Source organism: Gorilla gorilla, chromosome 2 (genome assembly GCF_029281585.2).
Source record: "Gorilla gorilla gorilla isolate KB3781 chromosome 2, NHGRI_mGorGor1-v2.1_pri, whole genome shotgun sequence".
In the NCBI taxonomy this organism is placed as follows: domain Eukaryota; kingdom Metazoa; phylum Chordata; class Mammalia; order Primates; family Hominidae; genus Gorilla; species Gorilla gorilla.
This window is the reverse complement of record NC_086017.1, coordinates 186,664,977-186,689,490: the sequence shown is the minus strand read 5'-3', so window position 1 is coordinate 186,689,490 and position 24,514 is coordinate 186,664,977. Positions and strand designations below refer to the sequence as shown.

The 24,514-nt window shown below is 35.2% G+C and overlaps 1 protein-coding gene across 16 annotated transcripts in view; it reads right to left on the bottom strand.

The window, feature by feature from the left end:
* NAALADL2 (N-acetylated alpha-linked acidic dipeptidase like 2) overlaps positions 1 to 24,514 on the bottom strand; it is a 1,364,432-nt gene that overhangs the window by 211,668 nt on the left and 1,128,250 nt on the right. For all 16 annotated transcript variants that reach the window (XM_063704380.1, XM_063704381.1, XM_063704390.1 and 13 more), the window contains one exon: positions 16,810 to 16,956. In XM_063704380.1, coding sequence (XP_063560450.1) covers positions 16,810 to 16,956 — 147 coding nt within the window. The remainder of the gene's footprint in view (positions 1 to 16,809; positions 16,957 to 24,514) is intronic.

The window sequence follows — 24,514 nt, the reverse complement described above, 5'->3', positions numbered from 1 at the left end:
CGTAACAGACCTGCACATCCTGCACTGTACCTTGGAACTTAAAATATAATAAAATTAATTTTTTTAAAAAAGAATTGTTCAATGAAAGCATGGAAAGGTGTTAAATGAAGGAAATTAAGAGGAGAGGGGACATAATCAAAACAGCTTTTTTTCTCTTTTTTAAATTTTATTATTATTATACTTTAAGTTTTAGGGTACATGTGCACAATGTGCACGTTAGTTACATATGTATACATGTGCCATGCTGGTGTGCTGCACCCATTAACTCGTCATCTAGCATTAGGTATATCTCCCAGTGCTATCCCTCCCCCCTCCCCCCACCCCACAACAGTCCCCAGAGTGTGATGTTCCCCTTCCTGTGTCCATGTGTTCTCATTGTTCAATTCCCACCTATGAGTGAGAATATGCGGTGTTTGGTTTTTTGTTCTTGCGATAGTTTACTGAGAATGATGATTTCCAATTTCATCCACGTCCCTAAAAAGGATATGAACTCATCATTTTTTATGGCTGCATAGTATTCCATGGTGTATAAAACAGCTTTTTAAGTTAGTCTCCAAGTACTTTATAGGATGACATGGTCGTGAAAAGGTGACTACAGTCTACATGTAAAGAAACCAAAAATCTAGATGTGAAGAAATAATGAATTGCCTGAATTAGGTAACAATTATTAAAGATTAAATGACAACTGTAAGATAGACCATAAGAAAAAATAATTGAACTCAGCAATAGAGTAGCTGACAAAAAAAAAAAAAAGAAAGAAAAAGAAAAGAATAGACTAGGGTGTGAGGAACAAAATAGTCAACGATGATTTCAAAAATAATGCTTGCATGAAAGGAATTATGGCTATGTCCTGTGTAAGGAGTGTTTCCAGAAGCCTAGATTCTGAATTAAAAAGATACTATTATACCCAGAAACTTTTATAAATGAATTCTATGGGTAGCTAATCAACGGATGATTTTAGAAACTGACCCTGAACATTACTATGAAAGAATAGCATTTATAGTGCAGTCACTTTGAGCTCCAGAGAAGTACAGTGCTTTGCAGACTTGTAAGACCTGCTCTCTGCTGAAATGACTATCTCTCTGATTTATCATTTGATAGCTACAGCCTCAGATCTTATTTTTCCACTATATTACTCTTGAGGTTTACTTCACCTATGATGGGTGTATCTGTATTGCATAAAGTTGTCCAAGAATCTATGACAATGTTATATACATAAAACATTTTCATACATATATATATACACACACACACACCACATGCGCATATATAAATATATATTTCTAGAAAGATAAAAATAATTAAAATGTTAAATGAGTCACTCAGTTTGATATGGCTCAGATACCCTTAGTGTCTACAGAAATTACTTGGCACTGAACTTCACTTTACTTTTATTGTCATTTGTTTGTTTATACTCATGCCTGGATGCTCTAAAGAGATTATAAATCCTTTGAGCATCATGGATGATATCTTAGCTTTATCTGTTCTTAATGCATAGCATAGTGTTCTGCACATTGTTTGTGCTCAATTAAACCTAATTGGGATGATGATTAACATTTTTAAGAAATAAAAAATAAATTATTTTCTGTTAACAAACCACATTTGTTCCTTTCCATTTTTTCCCCTCTGGAATATTTTTCAGAAATATAAACTAGTTGAACAAATGCTTTTAGGAAACTTCTAAGCCTATGTGACTGATATTTCTTTTAGCATCAGAGTTAAATCTTCTGTTTAAATTAAGTTAAATTTCATTCTTCATATTGAGAAAAAAATGCTTTATGTATGAAAACACAGGAAAATCAATAATAAAACAGACAAAATAGAGATATCATAAATAGCATTTATATTCAGGACTCTATACCTTCCACTTCCGCACGAACCCCACACACCCACCTATACAAGTTGAAGTGTCATTTTTTCCTATGACACCTCCTAAAAAATATCAGGGAATGATAGAGTGCAATGCCGTATGAGTCTATTTTTCTGTTGCCTTACAGGTTAATCATAGTGTAGTAACAGCACAAGCTATTTTGAAGGGGTGGCATGCCCACTAGACAGGAACATTAATCATGCCCTGGGCCTCTTAATAATTCGCACCCCCCTTCATCCCTAAGCACACACACATACCTTTGTTCAGTACTGAAAGCAAATACCTATAATTCTCAAATTATGTCCTTGAAATCATTAAACCCTGATTTATGCACACTTTTAACTCCAATTATTTTCATTGTATCCTCTCTCCCACCCTTTTAGGAACTTCTATGACCTTGTTGAAGGGGTTCTATATACGATGTCCTTGTAGTAGATTGAAACAATATAGTGGGACTTTCATAAGCCAGTCCCTGACACCTGTCAACCTGGTCATCATGCATTTTCTATTTCCTAGCTTCAACACTTCAAAGCTTTAATGAAGTTTAGCCTCCAAAATTTGAGTATGTTGATCTGCAGATAGATTCATACCTTGCTAAATTTGAACATAGATTCCTTTATAAATGCCATCTTGGTACTGATTATTAAGTTAATTACAAATTTATAATGTCTTGTGATAAGTCCTCAAAGTAACCTCTATACCATATTATTTCTATTTTTACATCCGGAAGAAGATTTAAATATCTTGCTATGTTACTATGTTTATTTCCAGATACAGACACTATATCGACTATTCTTTCCAAAAAAAAAAAAAAAAATTCAACAGGTCAATCAATTGACATTGATTATGTTAATATACAAAAAAATCAATTGAAACAAAGAATTGGTATATATATATATTTTAGATGGAGTCTCGCTCTGTCGCCCAGGTTGGAGTGCAGTGGCCCAATCTTGGCTCACTGCCAGCTCCACCTCCCGGGTTCACGCCATTCTCCTGCCTCAGCCTGCTGAGTAGCTGAGATTACAGTCGCCCGCCACCATGCCCGGCTAATTTTTTGTATTTTTAGTAGAGATGGGGTTTCACCGTGTTAGCCAGGATGGTCTCGATCTCCTGACCTCGTGACCCGCCTGCCTCGGCCTCCCAAAGTGTTGGGATTATAGGCGTGAGCCACAACACCTGGCCAAGAATTGGTAAACATATATTTTTAAAGGCACATTTTTGGCAAGCTGACTTTAAACAGTACTCTCATGCTCTGCCACGAAGGTTTTTAAATGTACCACCATTCGGGGAGGTTTTTGGTTTGTTTTTTTTTTCAATTTTGTCAAGGGGCTTAAATATTTACTTTGGTCCAAATTTTATGCTTAGAAATTTATCCTAGAAGAATTAGAGAGAGGAACAAATATCAATTCTAAAAATGCTCAACAAAAGGTTTCTTATAATAACAAAACAATGCAGGCAAACTTAATATCCAACAGCATTTAATAGTTATATCAATTATGATGCAACTATGTAATGGTATGTTTACATGTTTTTAAATAACATGAAAAGCTATATTAATATTATTTTAGATAGATAAATAGGAATTATATATACACAATGATCAAATTTTAATTAAAGGTAGAAATTTAAAAAAGAAGAAACAGAGGAAAGAAGAAAGGAAGGAAGAAAGGAAAGGAGAGAAGGAAAGAAGGAAGAAAATAAGGATAGAAAGGAGAGAATTAATATTTGTGAGCACTTAGTAACTATCATCAAAATGGTAAGAAAAAATTGTATCCATACATTGATTTATCCATTTATTTAACGAATGTTAAATTACCAGTACCGATGTTTCAAGCAAATAGTAGGACTATTTAGCTTTCTGGTATAATATTTTATTTATATTATGCTACACAGCAGGGTTATCTCTGCAAGATATAAACTAAAGTACTATGGCTACCAGTAGAACAAAAGTAACTTGAATAAATTCAGATTAAATTCTTAACCAACACTCCCTTCTTTCTTTCTACTGTTTTAATTTAGAATTTACATGCTTCTCATTAAGATTCAAACACATAAATTCTAATGATCCTCTGTCAAAAAATATCTAAATATGTTTCTTTGCCTAAAATATTTTGGTATGTATACACACACCATTTATGGGTTATAAAACACACCATTCTACAAACTTTTCAAAGTAGTATGTGGCCATAATCTTTAAATTGGAGTTGATGGCAATTAGTTAACATTTTGAGCTTGCCTGTAGTTTGATCAAGTTTGATTATGTATTTCTTTGCTTAGAAAGTCTCCTGGCAGGGCATGGTGGCTCACGCCTATAATCCCAGCACTTTGGGAGGCCAAGGTGGGCGGATCACGATGTCAAGAGATCGAGACCATCCTGGCTAACACGGTGAAACACCATCTGTACCAAAAATACAAAAAATTAGCCAGGTGTGGTGGCAGGCACCTGTAGTCCCAGCTACTCGGGAGGCTGAGGCAGGTGAATGGCGTGAACCCAGGAGGTGGAGCTTGCAGTGAGCCGAGATCGTGCCACTGCACTCCAGCCTCGGCGACAGAGCAAGATTCCATCTCAAAAAAAAAAAAAAGAAAAGAAAAGAAAAGAAAGAAAGAAAGTCTCCTAAATTGAGCTCTTTCTTAAAAACACATCTCCCAGATACTGTGTTTCTTTAACTGAAGATTCTACATTTTGGGACAACTTCTTACTTCTCTTTATACCCCTATAATATTATATTTTGAAACCTATTTTCAACCACATCCTGGGAATAGTTTGCTGTATTGAGTACCTCACAGGTTCTGGTCACAACCACTGAATAGCTACACCTTTTAAAACCCAGTTTAGACCAAAACCCAATTGAGATTGCCAATGACTCTATAATAATTGGCTCAGGTCTCCACATTTCTTAGGGACCAATCTTAGGTAACAAGATTAAGGCATTGGATCAGGTTTATTAAAGAATATACATACTTTTCCTACCAGGAGTTACTGTCTTTTGGCATACTCAAAGTTTGGGTTGTACGGTCTAGGCATTTTTTTTTTTTTTTTTACCCCAAGGCTTTTCAAAGTTAAATCAACATAGATGTGTACAGAGTCCACAACTCCCCTTTAGATCAAGTTCTAGTTACCCTGAGTTCTAGGATCTCAGAATTCCCTGCCCAAATGGCCCCATATTGGCTTCCAGTGATTGAGTTGTCCTCTTCCCCAGGTGTATCATCTCCAGGTGTATCACATCTGGTCTGTCGTCTGTCCCTCCACAGTGTAATACAAAGCCAAGGAAGTGGGTGAGGAGCAACTATTTGTGTGGGTTATGAACTGTGCTTAAAAATGCAAACTGGGTGTCCACACACATGCAAAGTCTCTCATGGTATGAGACGGAGTCAAAGTAGGCAGCAAAGGAAAAATAGGTCAAGAATCACTAATGAGGGGCTTGGGGACCAGTACTTCCTCTTTTACCACATTAGGGCATGGGATTCTCAGGAGTCTAAGAACATTAAAGTTTAACCCACCCTTCCCAATCATGTTAAACAGGTTTTTCTCAAGTTAGGAAGGAAGATAAAATTTTATTTAACAGTGTTCTAATTTGATTCATGACATTTAAATATTTAGTATTTTTCCATGTGATATATATGCCTTCATTGCTACCATTGCCACATGTTCACCTGAAAATTTAGGAGAAGCCCAGGCTATGGCTTCATCTGTGAGCAAATATAAAATATCAAGTTTAATCAGTTGAAATAGACTAAATTTCAGAATCAACTAAAAAACTGAAAATACTGTTGACCCTTTAACATTATGAGTTTGAACTACATGGGTGAAAAAGAAGCAAGAGCAAGAATAAAACATATAGGAGTTTAAAAGCACTGGGAGTAGGGAGAACTAAGTCTGCAATTAACTCTTATTAAAAACTTTCAGTCAATTGAATGAATCTGTCTAAGCATTTATTTCCTTTTACTATAGAGTAATGAATAAAAATATTTGGGATCCATGATCAATGCTACTCTAAAAATCAATGAGTCAATGAGTGTTGGTGTCAGTCCATCAGAGGGAGTCAGGGCCATGCACATCCGTGGACCCACTACTCTTGGGACCATCCTTTCACCAAAGATGCCTCTGATCTTACTTTAATTATTTGGATTGTTCAAAATCATCCCTGAACTGCTGGGAGTCTTCAAACCAGTGGTAGTCAATGGGGTTTGGCTAGTAGTGGGAGACAAACACCCTAAATTTATCCCCGTTGTTTTGCCATGGGCAATGTCCTAATCCAATGTCATTATTTCTAAGCATAGGTCCCAGCAGCATTTACCCAAAATTCTTATATGTATTATGGTTGAATTAATTATATATACCTGAGTCATTGATTAGAAATTATTTATAAGCATGTAGTATATGTAAAATTTCTAATGCTCTAATAAGAATCATCATGAATAAAAATAAAGCAACAAAGTACTGGTTTAGGAAACTGAAAATGACCTTGTACATAAAGGTAGAGTTTATTTTTTCTCACCTTTGTCCACTTTCAGTACTACATAAACATTGCACTATTTAGAATTAAACTGTTCTCCACTTGTAACAGAATATTAGACATGAATAATTTCAAGGCTAAAGCTATTGAGAAGAGACTGTAGAAATCAAAATACTGGTAAATACTTTGTTCTCTTCAGCATTATTTCCATCCATTTAAAGTCACAGGAACAGAAACGGCATGAAAGGAGACTGAAGACAACTGTAGCCCTCTTGAGACTAATGTAAAAGCCAAAACTTTCATGAAGAAGCAGTAGTGATCTTTATAAGCCAAGTAGCCTTGACCTCAATCTGTTTTTTTTTTATTTTTTAACATTTATGAGACTTCAAGGCTACTGTGTCTTCTTTGTAGTCTGTATAGAAACATTTGCTTATTTAAAAAATAAAAACAAGATAAGTTTCTGTGTATACAAGCTGTGAAATAGACATAGAAACCTGCCATTCCCGACGTAAATAAAATAAGATTAAGTTGTGGAGATTCAAGAATAGGGTGTGGAAATTCATTCATGGCCATAGTCATCATCCACAGCTATTTGAGCTCCAGACGAGTCATTTCCTACTGGAGTTTATTGTTAGAGCACATGGGTATCAAACCTGTTCTTAACATTTTAATCTTAAATTTTTAAAAAATCATCTAAATTAGTTTCCAAAATATTTTCAAATCTAAAAATATTCTACTCAAAGAAATGTGGCATTGTCATGGAAATTAGAAGACATGAACTTGTTCATCTCCTCATATTCCAAAATCAACTTGGAAATAAAATTAGGAAACAAGGGATAGAACAAATGCAACATAAAAGCAACTCGCCTTTACATTACATGGACAATTACCAAGGAATGAAGAGACAAGGAAAATCATCATCATATCTTTATTTTTTTTAATTTAGGAAACTAAATACTCATGTTTAGAGTAGGTTGATTTTATCATATTTTTCCTATAATGCCCCTAATTCATTCCACTTATATTTTTTGGAAATGTAAAGTTTTGGATGCATAGAATCTAGTTATAGGCTCTGTTTTGTAAAACAATAAACAAACTACTATAAGGAAACATTAACATTAGTTCTTGTCAGTATTTATAAATTATCAGTTTATTTTCAATTCAGCTAAGAAATATTACCCATTTATAGCTATTGCTTAACGTTGAGAATGGCCAAAGCTAAAACATTTAGGACCTTTGTATAGAAAACTAGAAAAATAAGAATTAAGCACTGTTGCATTATACTGCACCATGTATCTAGCCGAAGATAAAAGATGTTTTAGAAATCCAGTCACGTCCTGCATAACATGTTGGTCAATGATGGATGGCATATGCTATGGTACTCCCATAAGAGTACAATGGTACTGAAAAGTTCCTGTTGCCTAATGAGGTCTTGAAGATCCTAATACTATGGAGGCCTCGGTTAGTGTGGGTGTTTGTGCCTTAGTTTTTAACAAAAAATGTTTTAAAAGTAAATAAATAAATAACATAAAAATAGAAAAAAGCTTATAGAATAAGGATAGCAAACAAGAAAATATTTTTCTACAGCTGTATAATGTGTTGTGTTTTAAGCTAAATGTTATTACAAACAGGCCAAAAAGTTAAAAATATTTACAAAGTAAAAAAGTCACAGTAAACTAAGGTTATTTATTACTAAAGAAAGATTTTTAAAATAAATTTAATGTAGCCTATGTGTATAGTGTTTATTAAGTCTTTAATAGTGCACAGAAATGTCCTAGGCCTTCACATTCACTCACCACTTACTCATTCACCCAGAGAAACTTCCAGTCCTGAAAGCTCCATTCATAAGTGCCCTATACATGTGTACCACTTTTTAACTTTTATATTGTACTTTACTGCACTTTTTATATGTTTAGATTCGCAAATACCATTGTATTATAATTGTCTATAGTATTCAGTACAGTCTACAGTATTATGCTGTGCAGGTTTTTGGCCTAGGATGAATAGGCTATGCCATATAGCCTAGGTGCTTAGGAGGCTATACTATCTAGTTTTGTGTAAGTACACTCCATGATGTTTACACAACAAAATCACCTAATGACATTTCTCAGAACATATTTCCATCACTAGAGACACATGACTGTACATCATTTTATCTAGAAAATCTTGAGAAACAGCATAAAAGTAGAAACAAGAGTCCAGAAATCTGGTGATAGAATGTTAGGTTGGAATCTTGATCCTATCATTGAATAGATGGATGACCTTGGCCAGTTTTCTTAACTGCTTTGTGCTCAGTTTCCTCATCTTTAATAAAAGTGATAACAGTAGGGTGGGCGTGGTAGCTCACACCTGTAATTCCAGCACTTTGGGAGGACAAGGCGGGTGGATGACCTGAGGTCAGGAGTTCGAGACCGGCCTGGGCAACATGGTGATACCCCATCTCTACTAAAAATACAAAAATCAGCTGAGCATGGTAGTGCATGCCTGTAATCCCAGTTACTCGGGAGGCTGAGGCAGGAGAATCGCTTGAACCTGGGAGGTGGAAGTTGCAGTGAGCTGAGATCGCACCAATGCACTCTAGCCTGGGTGACAGAGCCAGAATCCATCGCAGAAAAAAAAAAAAAAAGTAGTGACAACAGTACCTTCCTCACTGGTGCTAGTTACAACTTTATAACTGTAATAATTAAGTGAGTTAACATGTATAAACGACTTAGAACAGAACAATGCCTGACACAAACATTATATAAGTGTTCAGTATAATTTTCCTTGCTCTACCTTGCCTTTATCATTTTACTGTCCTCTTGGCAAATATGATTTGTCCTACTGGTTGACAGTTTAATTAATTAGAAGCTAGTTCATATAAATAATCAGTTTTTTAAAAAGAAACCAAATTAAGTAAAACTTTGTATTTTAATTAAAAACCTGTGAGTGCACATTTATTGGCCAATATTTTGAAGTAAAGCCAAGGCTTTTTCTCTGAACATTGTCTGTTGAATAAAATTCTATGATTTCTTTCTTGACCTATACATTATCTGCATTGCTGCCTTTTGTTTAAAACTTTTAAAAATACTCATGAAGTAAACTGATTTCAGAATGCATCCAGATTACTATCAATTTCCTCCAGTCTTTGATAGTTGCCTGGTTCCCCACACATCAGATTTTTTATTTGCCGCTCATCCTTTCAGATTGTCATAAATATAGGTTTCTTAGAAGCTTTTCTTTCATATTCACGATTCACAAGCTTATGTAACAATTAAGTTGTCTAATCATGAGATACAATTGCATTTGCAAAGTGCATATGCAGACAGTCTCCAACTTATGATGTCTTGACTTCACAATTTTTCCACTTTATGATGGTGTGAAAGTGATAAACATTCAGTAGGAACCATACTTCAAATTTTGAATTTTGGTCTTTTTTATGGGCTAGTGATATGCAACACGATACTCTCTTGATGCTGGGATCAATAATGTATCACAAAGTCTATTTTATAATAAGCTGTTGAATATATCATGTAATTTATTGACTGCTGTACCGAAAGAGTTCTGAGTATAGGCTAGGCTAAGGTAACGTGTTTGGTAGGTTATGTGTATTAAATGTATTTTAGACAGGAAATTGTCAACATATGGTGGGTTTATTGGGTTGTAACCCCATTGTAAGTCGAGTAGTGTCTGTATAGATTTGAGAATGTAGTTGACTCCAGGCAAGCATATCACTGAACCTGAGAGAATACAAGTCTGCAAAACTCCAGGAAGGGTCTTACTGTGATGAGCTTCAGAAATCTTTGATCATTGGCCATTACGTTTTAAAGGAGTGGAAATTGTCAATTAGTTCTGTGTGTTGGTTAAATGGAAGTCAATGATGAGAACTTCTATCGTACTTACTTTATTTAATTGTTTATACGACTGAGTTTGAATCTAGACTGTGAATACTTTGAGAGAAAGAGGGGCATGTTTTATTCATCTTTGTATTTCTAACACAGTGCCTGGATCACAGCAAGTGCTTAATAACTGCTGGCTAAATAACAAATATCTGTTAACAGTTAATAAAATATGTTAAAGTTGTTCTATATTCTTAACTTGACTGTTGTCAATTTTATAACATGGTTTATCATTAACCCACCTGCAAGTAGTATTATTGAAATGATTTTTAAAAAGGCTTTATTAGAAAACTGCTTCCATCATAACAAGGAAGATCACAAGACAATCACTGAAAACAGCATTAGAATTAAAATATAGTGTGTATGCTATATATTTTGATCCAATGATGTAGTCATTTAGAATAAACGTTCTTATTTAGATTTCTAAGCAAGGACAACTGCTAAGGGAAAGCTGTCCTCCTTGCAGCCATTTCAAAATATTAGGCAATTTGAAGTAGATCTTTTAAATTATCCATTTGTGTTTTAAGTGTATCTCCATTCTCCATTCTTCTTTTTTTTTTTTTTAGTATTTGTCTCATATTTCAACTTCTTGTGTTTATTCCTCAGACTCTTGGAAGTATACAGTAATTTTAACAGCCTTCCTTTGTGACAGGCATTTCATATACTGTACAATCAAGGTTTTCAAGTCTGCTCTATAACTGTTGATTTGTTGATTGGGGTTTAACCTTCTCTTCTAAAGAAATGCCTTTAAGAAGCAGAATTCTTTGTAGAGCCACAGTTTATGAGAGTGTTTTATTCTCTACTTCATGCTGTTTGTCAGGTGAATGGGATAGCAATACTCAAAGATGCCCAGAAAAGATACACAGTTTTATATAGAATCACAGCTCAAATCTTTGAATAAGATGTAGTTGAATGCCTTGTCAGACATTACAAAAAATAAAGTAGACTGGTCTAACCAAGTCCATTTCCTCAAATAAGCATTCCTCTAAGTGTGGGCCAGAGACCTTCAAGGATCAGGAGATCAAAACTATTTTTATAATGCTAGTAACATTATATGCCCTTTTCACTCTCATTTTCACTCTACATTCACAAGTGTGTGGAGTACAAAATGTTTATTAAGATGGATTAAGATTCCACATTGATATTAACCTTTAGGAAACTAATACTCATTAAGTTTCAATGTAGCTCCAAAGAAAAATACTTGTCATTATATGAATAAAATATTGGAGCAGATTTTTCTTCATACTTTTACAATAAAACAACATATTACAAAAGATAATGCAGGAACAGGTATGAAAATCCAATTGTCTTGTATTCAGGCTTTATTTATTTATTTATTTAGAGACAGAGTCTCACGCTGTCCCCCAGGCTGGAGTGCAGTGGTGCCATCTCGGCTCACTGCAACCTTCGCCTACAGGATTCAAGTGATTCTTCTGTCTCAGCCTCCTGAGTAGCTGGGATTACAGGCACTCGCCACCACGCCCAGCTAATTTTTGTATTTTTAGTAGAGATGGGGTTTCACCATGTTCTTCAGGTTGGTCTCGATCTCCTGACCTCCGGTGATCCTCCTGCCTCAGCCTCACAAAGGGCAGAGATGACAGGCATGAGCCACCGTGCCCGGCCTATTCAGCCTTTTTTAAAGAGATTTTTGAAACTGTAAGATAACATCACTCTTCTCATTTATATTTTTGTCTTGGTTAATATTTTTTAATAAAATAAGTTATTTTCATTAGTTTGTATTAGATTTATTTATATTGCTAATAATTATAACAATGTAATACTAATTTAGTTATTGATATTATGAAATAATTTTAAAATAAATATTATGTATTTTTCTCACTTCTGATTTCTACTATGTAGATATTACCACATAATCAAAACTCTGTTTTGAGGAATCTTTGGTACTTTTGAGGGTAAATGGATTTTTAGACCAAAATAGGTGAGAACCCCAGCACTAAATGAAGCAAGTCTGATCTGAAAATAATAATAACATATGTCTAAATACCATATTGTAAGAAATTTTTTAAAAAATAAGTTACAAAGAAAGATAATGATCTAGAGAGAACACCAATGAACCCCTTTTCATCTTGTTTACAATTGGCATACTTTCAAGTAGAAAAGGTAAAATTTCATTCTTAAGTGACTTTATATAAGTTTTGTAGTTACCCACACGAAACAGATTTCATCAGATACTGCAAAACCCCAGTAGAACGTATACACAGTTAAATGTTACCATTTTGTTTCCTTAAATCAAGAACTTTTAAAGGACTTTGGAACTATTTCTGTTTACCTAACATTGATTATGACTCAGTTCCAAATAGAAAATGTAATGAAAGACTGAAATGTAATGAAAGTAACAAATTCTTCTACTTAAAATAAAACATGAAAAATCAGCAGGTGAACTATGAGTTACACTGTTCCAACATGTGTATATGTGTATTGTCAAACTGTATCTGTATTATATTTGCACAAATGAACTACTTTTATTACTTTTATCTCATAGAATTACCTCAATGTTAAAATTCACACACACACACACACAGAGGCATAATTATATACTGCTGTATATTGCTTTAAAAATTAGAATTGGTATCAAAGTTATCTAGCTTTAAAAAAATTTAGTAAGAGTTTCAAAATACCTACGGTACTTGAATTTCTGTCCCTGGGTTATTAAATGATATTGAAACAATTATGCCATGACTCCTGCTATATAAAAGCTATAATACTCTTTTATCTCATTATTATTTAAATGTTAAATGCTCTATTATAGAGGTAAATTGGGTTTAAAATAGAATGTTTCAAACAGAACAGAGAAAAGTATAAGGTTAAACAGAGTGAGGAATCAGAGCTTCAATTTATGATATGAAGCTTGCTAGGGCATGGATTGATCTTCTGATATACTAAGAAAGATAGACCCTCTGGCATGCCCTGTAGAGAATAAAAATACTGATTGAAACAAAAATGTAAAACAGCTGTTAAGTGACAGAGGAAATGTGCATTGGACCACCAGACTGCCATAAATATTGCACTCTTAATCAGAAAGCATCTGTCTTTTCCTTTTTGACAATCTCTGCATTGTATTTAATCTGTACAGAATGCTTCTCCCAACAGGTGCAATGGTGTTTATAAATCTAAAACCTTATTTAAATGAAGCTTACAACTGGAGATGTTTCAATTAACAGGGCACTATTTTATGAGAAGGAATCATTCTAACATTTGGCAAATCCATAGATTGCAATGCATTTGCAAAAGTTAATTATTGGAAAATTAGAGTATAGAGGCCAAGAAAAGCTAAAGATCAAAGGTGTTTTAAGCAATTTTATGCAATGTATTTGCATCCAGAGAAACTACAGGTAAAAGCCATTGGTGGGAATGTGGAATAGCTTGAAATATTGGGGATAGATATTACAAAATGTCATGTTTTATTGACATGTCCATAAAAATTGGCCTCTATTGCACTAGTTTATTTTCCTACAGTTCAATTTTTCACCTATTATCATGATTCACTTGTTGAAATTGAATATAATAGATCCATGATCAATCTCACTGGATGATAGACAGATAGATAGATAGATAGATAGATAGATAGATAGATAGATAGTAATTCTAAGGTTTGCATTATAATCACCCAAATAAATGTCAAATAGGTGATTTCTTCAAAACCATGGATATAATAATAAAATTAACTCTCTTAGAAAACACCCTTTGAAAGTGGAAGCAGCTATAAAATTATTCACTTTAACTCTTACTAAAGTGAGTGCAGAGATAATGAGCTCAGTCCCTACAGGGGCCACACAGATACTATAAGTGACACAAGTCTGGTGAAACATTTGACCCTTAGTTGAGTATTCATCTCCTAATCTTTGATAGAAACAGGTGTTGAAGAAAATATTCTTCTTAACTGCACTCTTGGACAAACAACATGGCAGGCTAGTGAGCAGTGCCCATTTAGTTGATTGTTTCCGTGGAGAAAAAGTACACAATATTCCCAGAAATTCAATTTTTCAGTAACTTATAGGTCAAACAAAATATATTGATAGACTATCTCTTGCCCTTGGGCTTCCAATTTGCAGTCTTTAGTATAATAGTTGAGAACATAGGCTTACTGTCAAACATATCTTAGATCAACATCTGTCTTGGCCATTTATTATCTTTATGACCTTGGATAAGCTACTAGCTTTTAAATTCCATTTCATTCTCAGCATGAACAGTTAATAATAAAAGCTAATTTATAGTGATGTTTTAAATAATAAATGATATAAGGGGTATAAAATACTTAGCATGGCAAGTACTCAGTAAGTGGTAAATAAGCAATAAGTGGTAAATATTATGGGCTTCTTTTGTTGTTGTTGTTGTTGTTTTGAGATAGTGTCTCACTCTGTCACCCAGGCTGGAGTGCAGTGGTGTGATCTTAGCTCAGTGCCACCTCCCCCTCCAGGGCTCCAGCGATCCTCCCATCACAGCCCTCCCCACCACCCCCAGTAGCTGGGACTATAGGCACCTGCAAACACGGCCAGCTAATTTTTGTATTATTGTGTAGAAATAAGATTTCACCGTGTTGCCCAGGTATCAAACTCCTGGGCTCAAGCAATCTGCCCATCTTGGCTTCCTAAAGTGCTGGGACTACAGGCATGAACCGTTGCACCTATTCTTATTTTGTTTTTAATAAGATACGGATTTTTTTAAAAAAAGCAGAAGCCCAGAAACCAGTGTAACTGGACCATTAACATGAAGCGATTTAAAATTTCAGGCCTCCGAATTCCAAATCCACCAATCTATTTTCCATATATATTTGTAACTGCGACTTCATAAAAAAAGCTCTAATTTCCTTACCTGCTTTACTAATTGATATAGGATAAATATTTTTTGCATCATGGGTAAGGCCTTTTTTTAATATTTAAAATTCCTCTTAATAGCTGTATACCAATATCTATTATAGGTTAACACAGAAAGCAAAGGTTATTCTGTTCCTCAGAGAGTTCAAAAAAATTATTTCATCTCGAGCATTCACATTTTGTAAGGGATAAATCCATTTTAAAAATTCTTCCACTAAAGCAATATCAACAAGGTCATTTATTATAAAGCATAGGGGACTCCATTTTAATTCCTTTTTTTGGAGATAAATAATACAAATGATTTTGATGGTGGGAGTTAGATATTCTGGGTATAATTTGAAAATGATTGGATCCTTCAGACTAAGCCAGTTCTGTTAGATAGACTTTAGCCTTAGGATAATACGGTTCTTCTTAGAATTTCACTGGTCCCTGTTTCAAAATCTTCTCCCTATTAACACCTCAGATCCTCCAGCTGATCCTCATCAAATTCCACCTCTTCAGCCTGATAAATGTGTTTTCCTCAACAATTAACAAACTCCTCCCTTCTACTGATGTGTTTGTACCTAAAAAGTTTAGAAATTACCCCATTAATATGTTGTACTTACAATCAGACAATAATAACTGCAATAATGGGGACTTATTATCTGCTCAAGGTTAGCTAAACCCTCTACATGCATAGTCTCATTTAATCCTCACCACAGCTCTGTAGATTCCCTAAATATACCAAAGTACTTCATTTGTAAAATCATTTTGAAAGATGTTAAATAATTTGTCGAGTAAGTGTCAGAGTCAGGGCTTCCATCTCATTCCCAAGGCTATAATATTCTCTCTAAATTCTTGGCTTAAAACTAAACCAAGATGAATTAGACACATAATAAGTAAGAATTAAAATATTTTCTGTGTGGTTGCAGAGAAACATAAAGCCAAATATTACTCAATGCTATTAAAAATTAAGATATTGCATATCTAAAGTTGAGCCTATACAAACATAATTTAAGCACCCCTTCTGAGGAACATTTATATTTGAAGAGCAAGGCAGATTTTACCGTACTTTCCAGCCATTATTTTGTTAATGTAATAATTACCTCAAGTAAGCCATTCTAGAGGCTTTCAAATAGCTCCGAATAATGCATAAATAATTTGTAAATGAAGGTAAAATGTCCCAACAGGTTTAGATCCACAGAGAAGCAGTTTCCTGAGACACAATTCTGAGAAAGATTAGAAGGATTGAAGTCCAAAAGATGGATGAACAGAGACTTAATTAAGGTGAATCATACTTTTGTGATATTCTTTGGAAAAAAATGCTTCTATCTTCACAAAAAAAGTACTATCTTTTTTAAGCAGGCAAACTATTGACAAACTTTGGGTAGCTAATCCACAAGACTCACATTAACATACAGACCATGAAGTGCATTTTCCTTTGGGCAAGGAGAGGAGAATCTATTGCACATGTCATCTGTTTCTGTGAATACCGAAGATTACAATTATGTTTTGATGTTAATCCAACTACTGCAAATTTCTCGTTGCAGAGCACCGTGTGAAAATGTGACAGTATAAATCTTTTTAAATTGAATTCAACACTATTGAAAAGAGCTGATGTTTTCAAATACTATTACAAAGCCTTTGAAAAAGCAAGAATAACTCTCTAAATGAAGCCGCTTTTCTATAGTGACCTATTTGATATGAAAATTGAATAGCCAGGATAAAATCAAATTCTGCAGGTCTACTATATTGTGTGTGTGTGTTTTGCATTTTTCAGGAACAATCACCTCTAATGTTTTGATGTCCTCATAAGCAAACTGCACGATGGGAACTCCAAGATGGTTGATGAAATAATCAGCATCACCTTGTATCTGTATAGAACTGATATTGGTTTCTGGGCACTGGGCTCTTCTGGTACAGTTGAAATTATTTTTCTGAAAAACATAATTTAAATTGTTAACACATACTATGCTTCCCAGGTCATCTCTAGATCAGTACTACTCAAAACATGGTCCACATATCAGCAGCATCAATGTCACCCTGGAGATTGTTAAAAATGCAAATGCTTAGACCCCACACTGTCCTACCTAATGGGTGGTAGAGCCCAGGAATCTGCATTGTAACTCTCCTCTTTGATTCTGACGCTCACTGAAGCATAACTAGCATTGGCCAGAATTCAAGCTTTGCTTGCTGTTGTTGCTTCAAAAGCATTTTTTATCATAAGTTGAATTTGAACTCTGATGACTCTGACGATATTTAAAAAAGAATGTTGAGTCTCTAAAAAGGTGTAGCATTTTGTTTTTTTAATTAAGGTTTCCCATAAACTTAAAGAATGCTTTGTAGGGTATAATTCTGTTCTTCTTAAAATGTTTATTAAAAACTAGAGAAGTGGCCGGGCGTGGTGGCTCACCCCTGTAATCCCAGCACTTTGGGAGGCTGAGGCAGGCGGGTCACCTGAGGTCAGCAGTTTGAGACCAGCCTGGCCAACATGGTGAAAGCTCGTCCCTACTAAAAATAGAAAAATTAGCCGGGCGTGGTGGCAGGCGCCTGTAATTCCAGCGATTCAGGAGGATGAAGCAGGAGACTTGTTTGAACCCAGGAGGCAGAGGTTGCAGTGAGCGGAGAGTGTACCATTGCACTCCAGGCTGGGCAACAAGAGCAAGGCTCCATCTCAATAAATAACAAATAAATAAATAAAAACAAAAATAAAAAAACTAGAGAAGAAACTTTCTTCATTTCTTCCTGAAAGCATATTCCTAGATGTTTTAAAATTATATGCCAACAACTACAGTGGGCCATAGTGAACCACACAGCTAAGTTCAAGCTCTGGGGAATATAAGATGATATAGGCTATTATTTCTTAAACTAAGAGTTGTCTGGCATGCAAAACAAATGACAGCAGCTTTACGAAAATAAAACAAACTAAAGGGTTTTATAATTAATATTCATTAAAATGTCTTCTTTAATAAATTTCTCAAAAATCTAGAACATTTCTGAGATGCAATGGCATCAACTATGAAACGTGGAAGAATACCAATCTCCCGGACAGTTGTGAGAAAATGAGGCAATAAGTATAAGAACATCAACTGTCATAACAAGCGCATAAAGTATGTACTCAATCCATGTTTGCCTTTGAATCAAGACATCAACTTTTCAACCTCTCATGCTTCTCTGGTGTAACATAATTTCAAAAATACTTTTAAATATAATCTATATAAAATAAAACTATAAAATCAGACCCAAGCTTTACAGGGGAGGTAGATGTCCCTGTAGTTAACAGGGACGATGAAATTTAAAAACAGAAGCAAGTGGACTTGCTAGAGTGAGAAAAAGCTTTTTCCATTCTTGGAAAAAGCAGCTCCACAAACGTTTGCTTTACACTCTGAGCCGGAACAGTTCCTGTAACCAGACACAAGAGAAACTGGAGCTGGAAACCGCCCCTCACCAGCCCTTTGAAAGAAAAGTTTGACACAGAGTTCTCGTTTGGGGCATAGAAAACAACCAGTCAAAAGTTCGACAGAGAGTTCTGGGGGCATAGAAAACACCCGATCAGTACTCTACTATTTTGACCAATCAGAACTAAACACGTTTGAATCCTTCATTTGCATAAACAGGCCTGATTGAGAACTGAGTGGGGAGTTTTCCCTATTTAAGCTAGACCCTCCCTTTGTTCTTCAGAAAATACACTTTCACTTATACTAAAAGCTGTGCCTCCCTAGTCTACAGATGGTTGTTTTTAACAGAAAATAAAGCTCCCCACTTTTCCTTTTCAGATCACCTTGTCTTTTGCTAATATTTATCGAAAGACTTGAAAATATGTGGTGTAATATTAAGAAAACAAGTTATTCCAACTTTTTTCAACCACAGTGCTGGATGTTATAAACATATAATAATGCTTTAATAACTATCTAGTTTCTTTGAAGACCTAATGGAAAGATCTTTGCAACAAAGTTAAACATCAATTAAAATGGAAAGCCAGTATGAACCTTTACAAGCAAGTCAGGGTTTCAGTTTACAGACAAGGCAGTGTTTCTGCTTAATGTGTTTACAACTATTTTGGCTGATTAACCACTTTGGAAATAGAAAAAGAATGTTTTTACCAGACAGTCTAATCAGTAGCAACTTAATCCTTTTTATGGTGACCCCCACCCCTCACCACCAATTTGCTTCTTTTCAAAGCTGAATTTTCCGAAAGGGGGGAGGTAATCCTTTTTCACTTTCTGACACATTCCTCTGGCTTAAGACTCCTGGGGGTTTTATATTAAGCTGGGACAGTTTAGAGAGGGTCTTGAATAGTCCCAAAGAAGAGCTAGTCTTAAGCACTAGAACATGAAAAACAAACTATTTTGTATCATGTTATAAATCCCGAGCACCTCTGGAGGTATTTGTTTAGCTAGGTTTTTGTTGTTGTTCTTTGTTTTTAAGTTGAATTTGAATGCCTGAGGCAGGCAAGACATTTATTAACATCCATCACTAGTGTCTCACATTGAGCCTGCTCTACTCATTCAGATTTACTGAATAGGGCCAGAGGCATTTGAATTTGTGAAATCGAGATTGTTGCACCATTTTATGTCATTAATGAGGATATGATAAGATCTGGTCTTTACTTTCCCCTGATGCCTGACTGATGAAAGTAAAAATCATTTTTAAATGACCTACTTTCTCTTTAATGAAGTAACATGTATGTCTTTTCAAGACAGCAAAAGCATCCTACTCAACATAAATGAAAATATAGATTTGGCATTAATTTTGTTTTACATACGTTAACTCTTAACATCCACCCGTGCTCAGCCATGCTCCTTAGATCGAAATTTTTTTCTCAACAGAAAAATGTCATGGTCAAAAATTAACAATGTCAAATTCTACAATATGTGCCTATTAAAAATTATTTTTTAAAAAATAAACATGGCATTTAAGTTTAATATTTGATATTTTCATTGTCATCATTAGTTATATAAACATTTAGTTATATAATAGCTGCCCTCTGACAAAAGGTGTTAGTTTCTTACATATGCACCTTTCTAACATTGCACAAATGACCCCATTCCAATCATTCCTTGCAATTTTTTTTTTTTTTTCAAGATAGAGTCTCACTATGTTGCTAAATGTTGCCCAGGCTGAGCTTGACCTTCTGGGTTTAAGGGATCCTCCCACCTCAGCCTCCTGAATAGCTGGGACTACTGGGCCCAGCTACTTGCAACATTTGTTTGCTCTAACAGTTACATAGAGCACAGTTCTGGTTTAGCCTCAGCCTGTTATTTCTGAAGCCACTATGAGTTCTCTGCTAGTCTCTCTGTTCTTGCTATAGCTACTATCATTTAGCTTCAATATTTTCATTGCATTCCATTTCCATGGTTTCTTTTAAGTACATAATTATTTATATGTTTTGTATTGTTCAGGCAAATCAAAAGGGCAGCATTCAGCTTTCAAGATTACACTCCCCCAAACACTTCTGCATTCTTCCTACTACAGTTGGCTCTGCCTTGCCTGTTTATTTAAAAGTCTAATTTTTTCCCTAAAGGTTTATATTGCTGCTTCTGCCATATAAAAACTTTTTTTTTTTTTTTTGGTAAACCAACAAAGATGGCAACAGAGTGAGCATTATCTAGAAATATCTTACAATTTTATTTTGAGGGTTAAGATCTATTAAACTACATCTCTGATGCTACATGTGGACTATTTATGGAGAGGGGACAGCATACAGAAAAAGAGGGTTGAGTGACCGATAGCTGGGAGCACTTAACTTTTGAGCCGCCTCATGTCATCATCAAGCCCAAAGGGAGGGAAAATGCTTCAAGAAAGCCAAACCAAGATGGAGGCTTCAGGGACAACACAGTTTCCTGAGGAATACTCCTACAGCTTGTTTCTCACCTACTGAACCCAGAGTTTCTCTGATGGCCTTGCAGAGGACTTAACTCACCATTCCCCCACCCCATCCCCACTCCACACACAACCTTTTCTCCTCCTCTCTCTTTCTTTGTCTACCTCATTCTTTACTTCCCACTCTCACTAATTTAACCAGTGATGAGGGGAAGAAGCACTTTACCTTCAAACCTGTGTTCATTTTGTCCTTCCATGCTTTTGTTTCTAACTAGCTTCAAAGTTATAAAGTCAGATAACCCAATTTGCCCAGATAACCCAAAAGCTAGGAACCCAATTTGCAGATTTGAGGGTTTTCCTTTTTCCCCAAGGTCATTTTATCTAGGGATTTCCCTTGAGAGAAAAACATTCCTGGCATAGAAACACTATTCTCTAAATCTTCATTATTCATTACTTTAAGGTAATGAATTTAAGGCCAAATTCACAGACCTGCAGTGATCGTAAATCTATATTCAATCCTAATGTGAATTGTTTTTCCTCACAGCACTTCAGTGGATTATAACAGATCCATGTGAGGTAATAGACATTGATCTACTCAACCCTCATAAGCATTAATATTTGAGAGACTAGTAGGAAGAAATGTTAATTTTCTTCGTTTTACTAGAAGTTAAGCACCATGGAAGAGGGGAGGTTGGCAGCAAATTTGTGCAGGTCAATTAATTTTTAAAATTTATTTACAAGGCTGAGTAAATTCATATTAAGAATTTCATCCAAGGAGTTCAAAATGCCTCATATTTAATGTTTGATAACAAGCATTTTTATTCCAGTTCATAACAGGAGCAAGTTCAGGCAAGGACCATGGTTATGCCACTAGCTTAATTTTCCACCCACAAGTCCATAGAAGACCTGAAATGAAATCACTACCTCAGTCCTAAATCTGTATGCTCTTTGCAAGTACAGTCTTAAGCTGAAAGGCAAAACTTTATAGTAAATGATCATGTAAGATAAAAAAATTAAGTCAATATTTGCATTAATTAAATAGTGATGCCAAGACAATTGACAAGTTTCTAAAAGTATTTTTAAAATCTGTTTAATAATTCAAATGTTTTATTTCCCCACATTCTGCTTTCTCCTGCATACGTAAGCATTTACTCTACATGCACAGGAAATCTAAGTTGATTATTTACTTAAACAGCAAGAAAAGTGTAACATTCAAAATAAAAATACCATATTCAATACACCATAATAAAATTGAGTCACTTTTTTTTTTTTTTTTTTTTTTTGAGATGGAGTCTCACTATGTCACCCAGGCTGGAGTGCAGTGGCACGATATTGGCTCACTGAAAGCTCTGCTCCCTGGGTTCACCTCATTCTCCTGCCTCAGTCTCCTACCTAGCTGGGACTACAGGCGCCCGCCACCACGCTCGGCTAATTTTTTGTATTTTTGATAGAGATGGGGTTTCACCATGTTAGCCAGGATGGTCTCAATCTCCTGACCTCGTGATCCGCCCGCCTTGGCTTCCCAAAGTGCTGGGACTACAGGTGTAAGCCACCTCGCCCAGCCAAAATTAAGTCACTTTCTTTTCGTTTCAGTTATAGTCTTGTAAGTTCAATTTTGTAGAAATAATTTATCTCACTGGTTTTCCTGGTTTTTTACAGTACAGTAAAGTACCAATTATTACAATGACACCAATGATGTTAAAAAAATGATTTCTTGCTATAGGGCAGTGTGATGGTTAATTTTAAGTGTCAACTTGGCTGGGCCATGGGATGCCCAGATATTTGGTCAAACGTCATTCTGAGTGTGTCCATGAGAGTGTTATTACATTAAATTAACATTGAATTCACAGGCTGAGTAAAGCAGATTTCCCTACTCAATGTGGACACCCCTCATCTCATCAGCTGAAGACCTGAATGGAACAAAAAGGCTGACCTTCCCACAAGAAAGGGGAGTGGGAGAACTCCTGTCTGACTGCCTTGAACTAGAACATTGGTCTTTTCCTTTCTTTGGTTCTGAATCCCCCAAAAATAAGCTTTTTAAGAGTCTCAAGCCTGTTGGCTTTTGGACTGAAACTTAATAGCTTTCCTGGTGCTCAGACCTTCAAATTCAGACAAGCACTACACTACTGTCTCTCTTAGCTCTGTATCTTTCCAACCGCAGATCTCTGGGCTTGTCAGCCACCATAACCACATGAGACAAATCCTTATAATCTCCTTATATCTACAAATACACACACACACACACACAAACACAAATTCATATAGTTATGTATTATTGTATAATTATGTTATTAATGTATTTATATATAAAGTGTGTGTGTGCGTGTGTGTGTGTGTGTGTATTAGTTGGTCTGGGCTGCTATAACAGAATGCCATAACAGGTGGCTTAAACAACAGAAATGTATTTTTAATGGCTCTGGAGTCTGGGAAGTTCATCAGAGTGCCATCACGGTAAGTTCTAGACAAGGCCTTCTTCCTGGTTTGCAGATGCCAGTTTTCCCGTGGTATCCTTACGTGATGAGGAGCAGAAAGAGAGAGAGAGATCTTGTATCTACCTCTCTTTTTATAAGAGCATTAATTTCATTCACTAGGGCTCCATCCTCATGACCTATGTACTTTCCAAAGGCCCCACCTACAAATAACATCAACATTGGGGATTTTGTCTTCCACGTGTGAATTCTGAGGGGACACAAACATTTAGTCTATAGCAAGATATATCCTATTGATTCTGTTTCTTTGGGGAACTCTGACTAACATAGGCACTCTTAGATGATAGGTCACCTTTTTGTTTGTTTTAAGAAATTTTCATTAGAACTAGTGAAAAATTAAACTTTAATTTCTAACTAATGGTAGTAAGAAGAATTGTGTTATTTGATTAGCTGGAGGTAATTTGACAAAATTTTGTTATAACATTTTTAGTTTAGAACTTTATAGATGTGGTCCTGGGCAGTGTGAACACGTAAATATTGAAGGATCATGGATAAATCATTACACGTGAAACTGAGAAAAGAACCTAAAGATCCTAATGCCCAAGGGTTCTTACCCTGAGATCCACAAATAGAATTAAAGATCTGAGAACTTGGTGAACCAGAAAAAAAAAAAAAAAATCTTTATTTTCACTTGCTTCTAACTGAAATTCAACATTCCATTCAATTATGAAACAGGCCACGCACCCAGTAACATTTGCTACAATATTAGTAGTACTTGTAACTTTGTAACCAAATAAAATCATGTTTTTATATCATATTTCAGTTAGTGCCAAAACATTGAAATATCACTTGAACTTATTGCTAATTTGGAAATATTGCATTTATGAGACACTTTGCTGACTTTTGTCATTTAATGTGTTAATTTTAAAAAGCCTATATATTACAAAAATGCAAATTTGTATGTTACTTAGGTAATTGCCGTTTAATGTCATTGCTTTCCTTTTAACCCTGTGCATTTTAACTGAAGCAGTTGAAACATAATTTTTGAGACTGGGTCTATATAGGACTTAGCAGCTTGCCAAAATAGCCCACAGCAGGGAAACTCTCCTAGCAAAATAGTTTTGCTTTACAAATTAGAAAATTAAGGCCCCCAAATTAATAGAACTGAGATTTAATCCCAGAACTTTTCACTTCAAATGCAATGCTCCTTTTTATGTACTATATTGATATATCCAGCTCACAA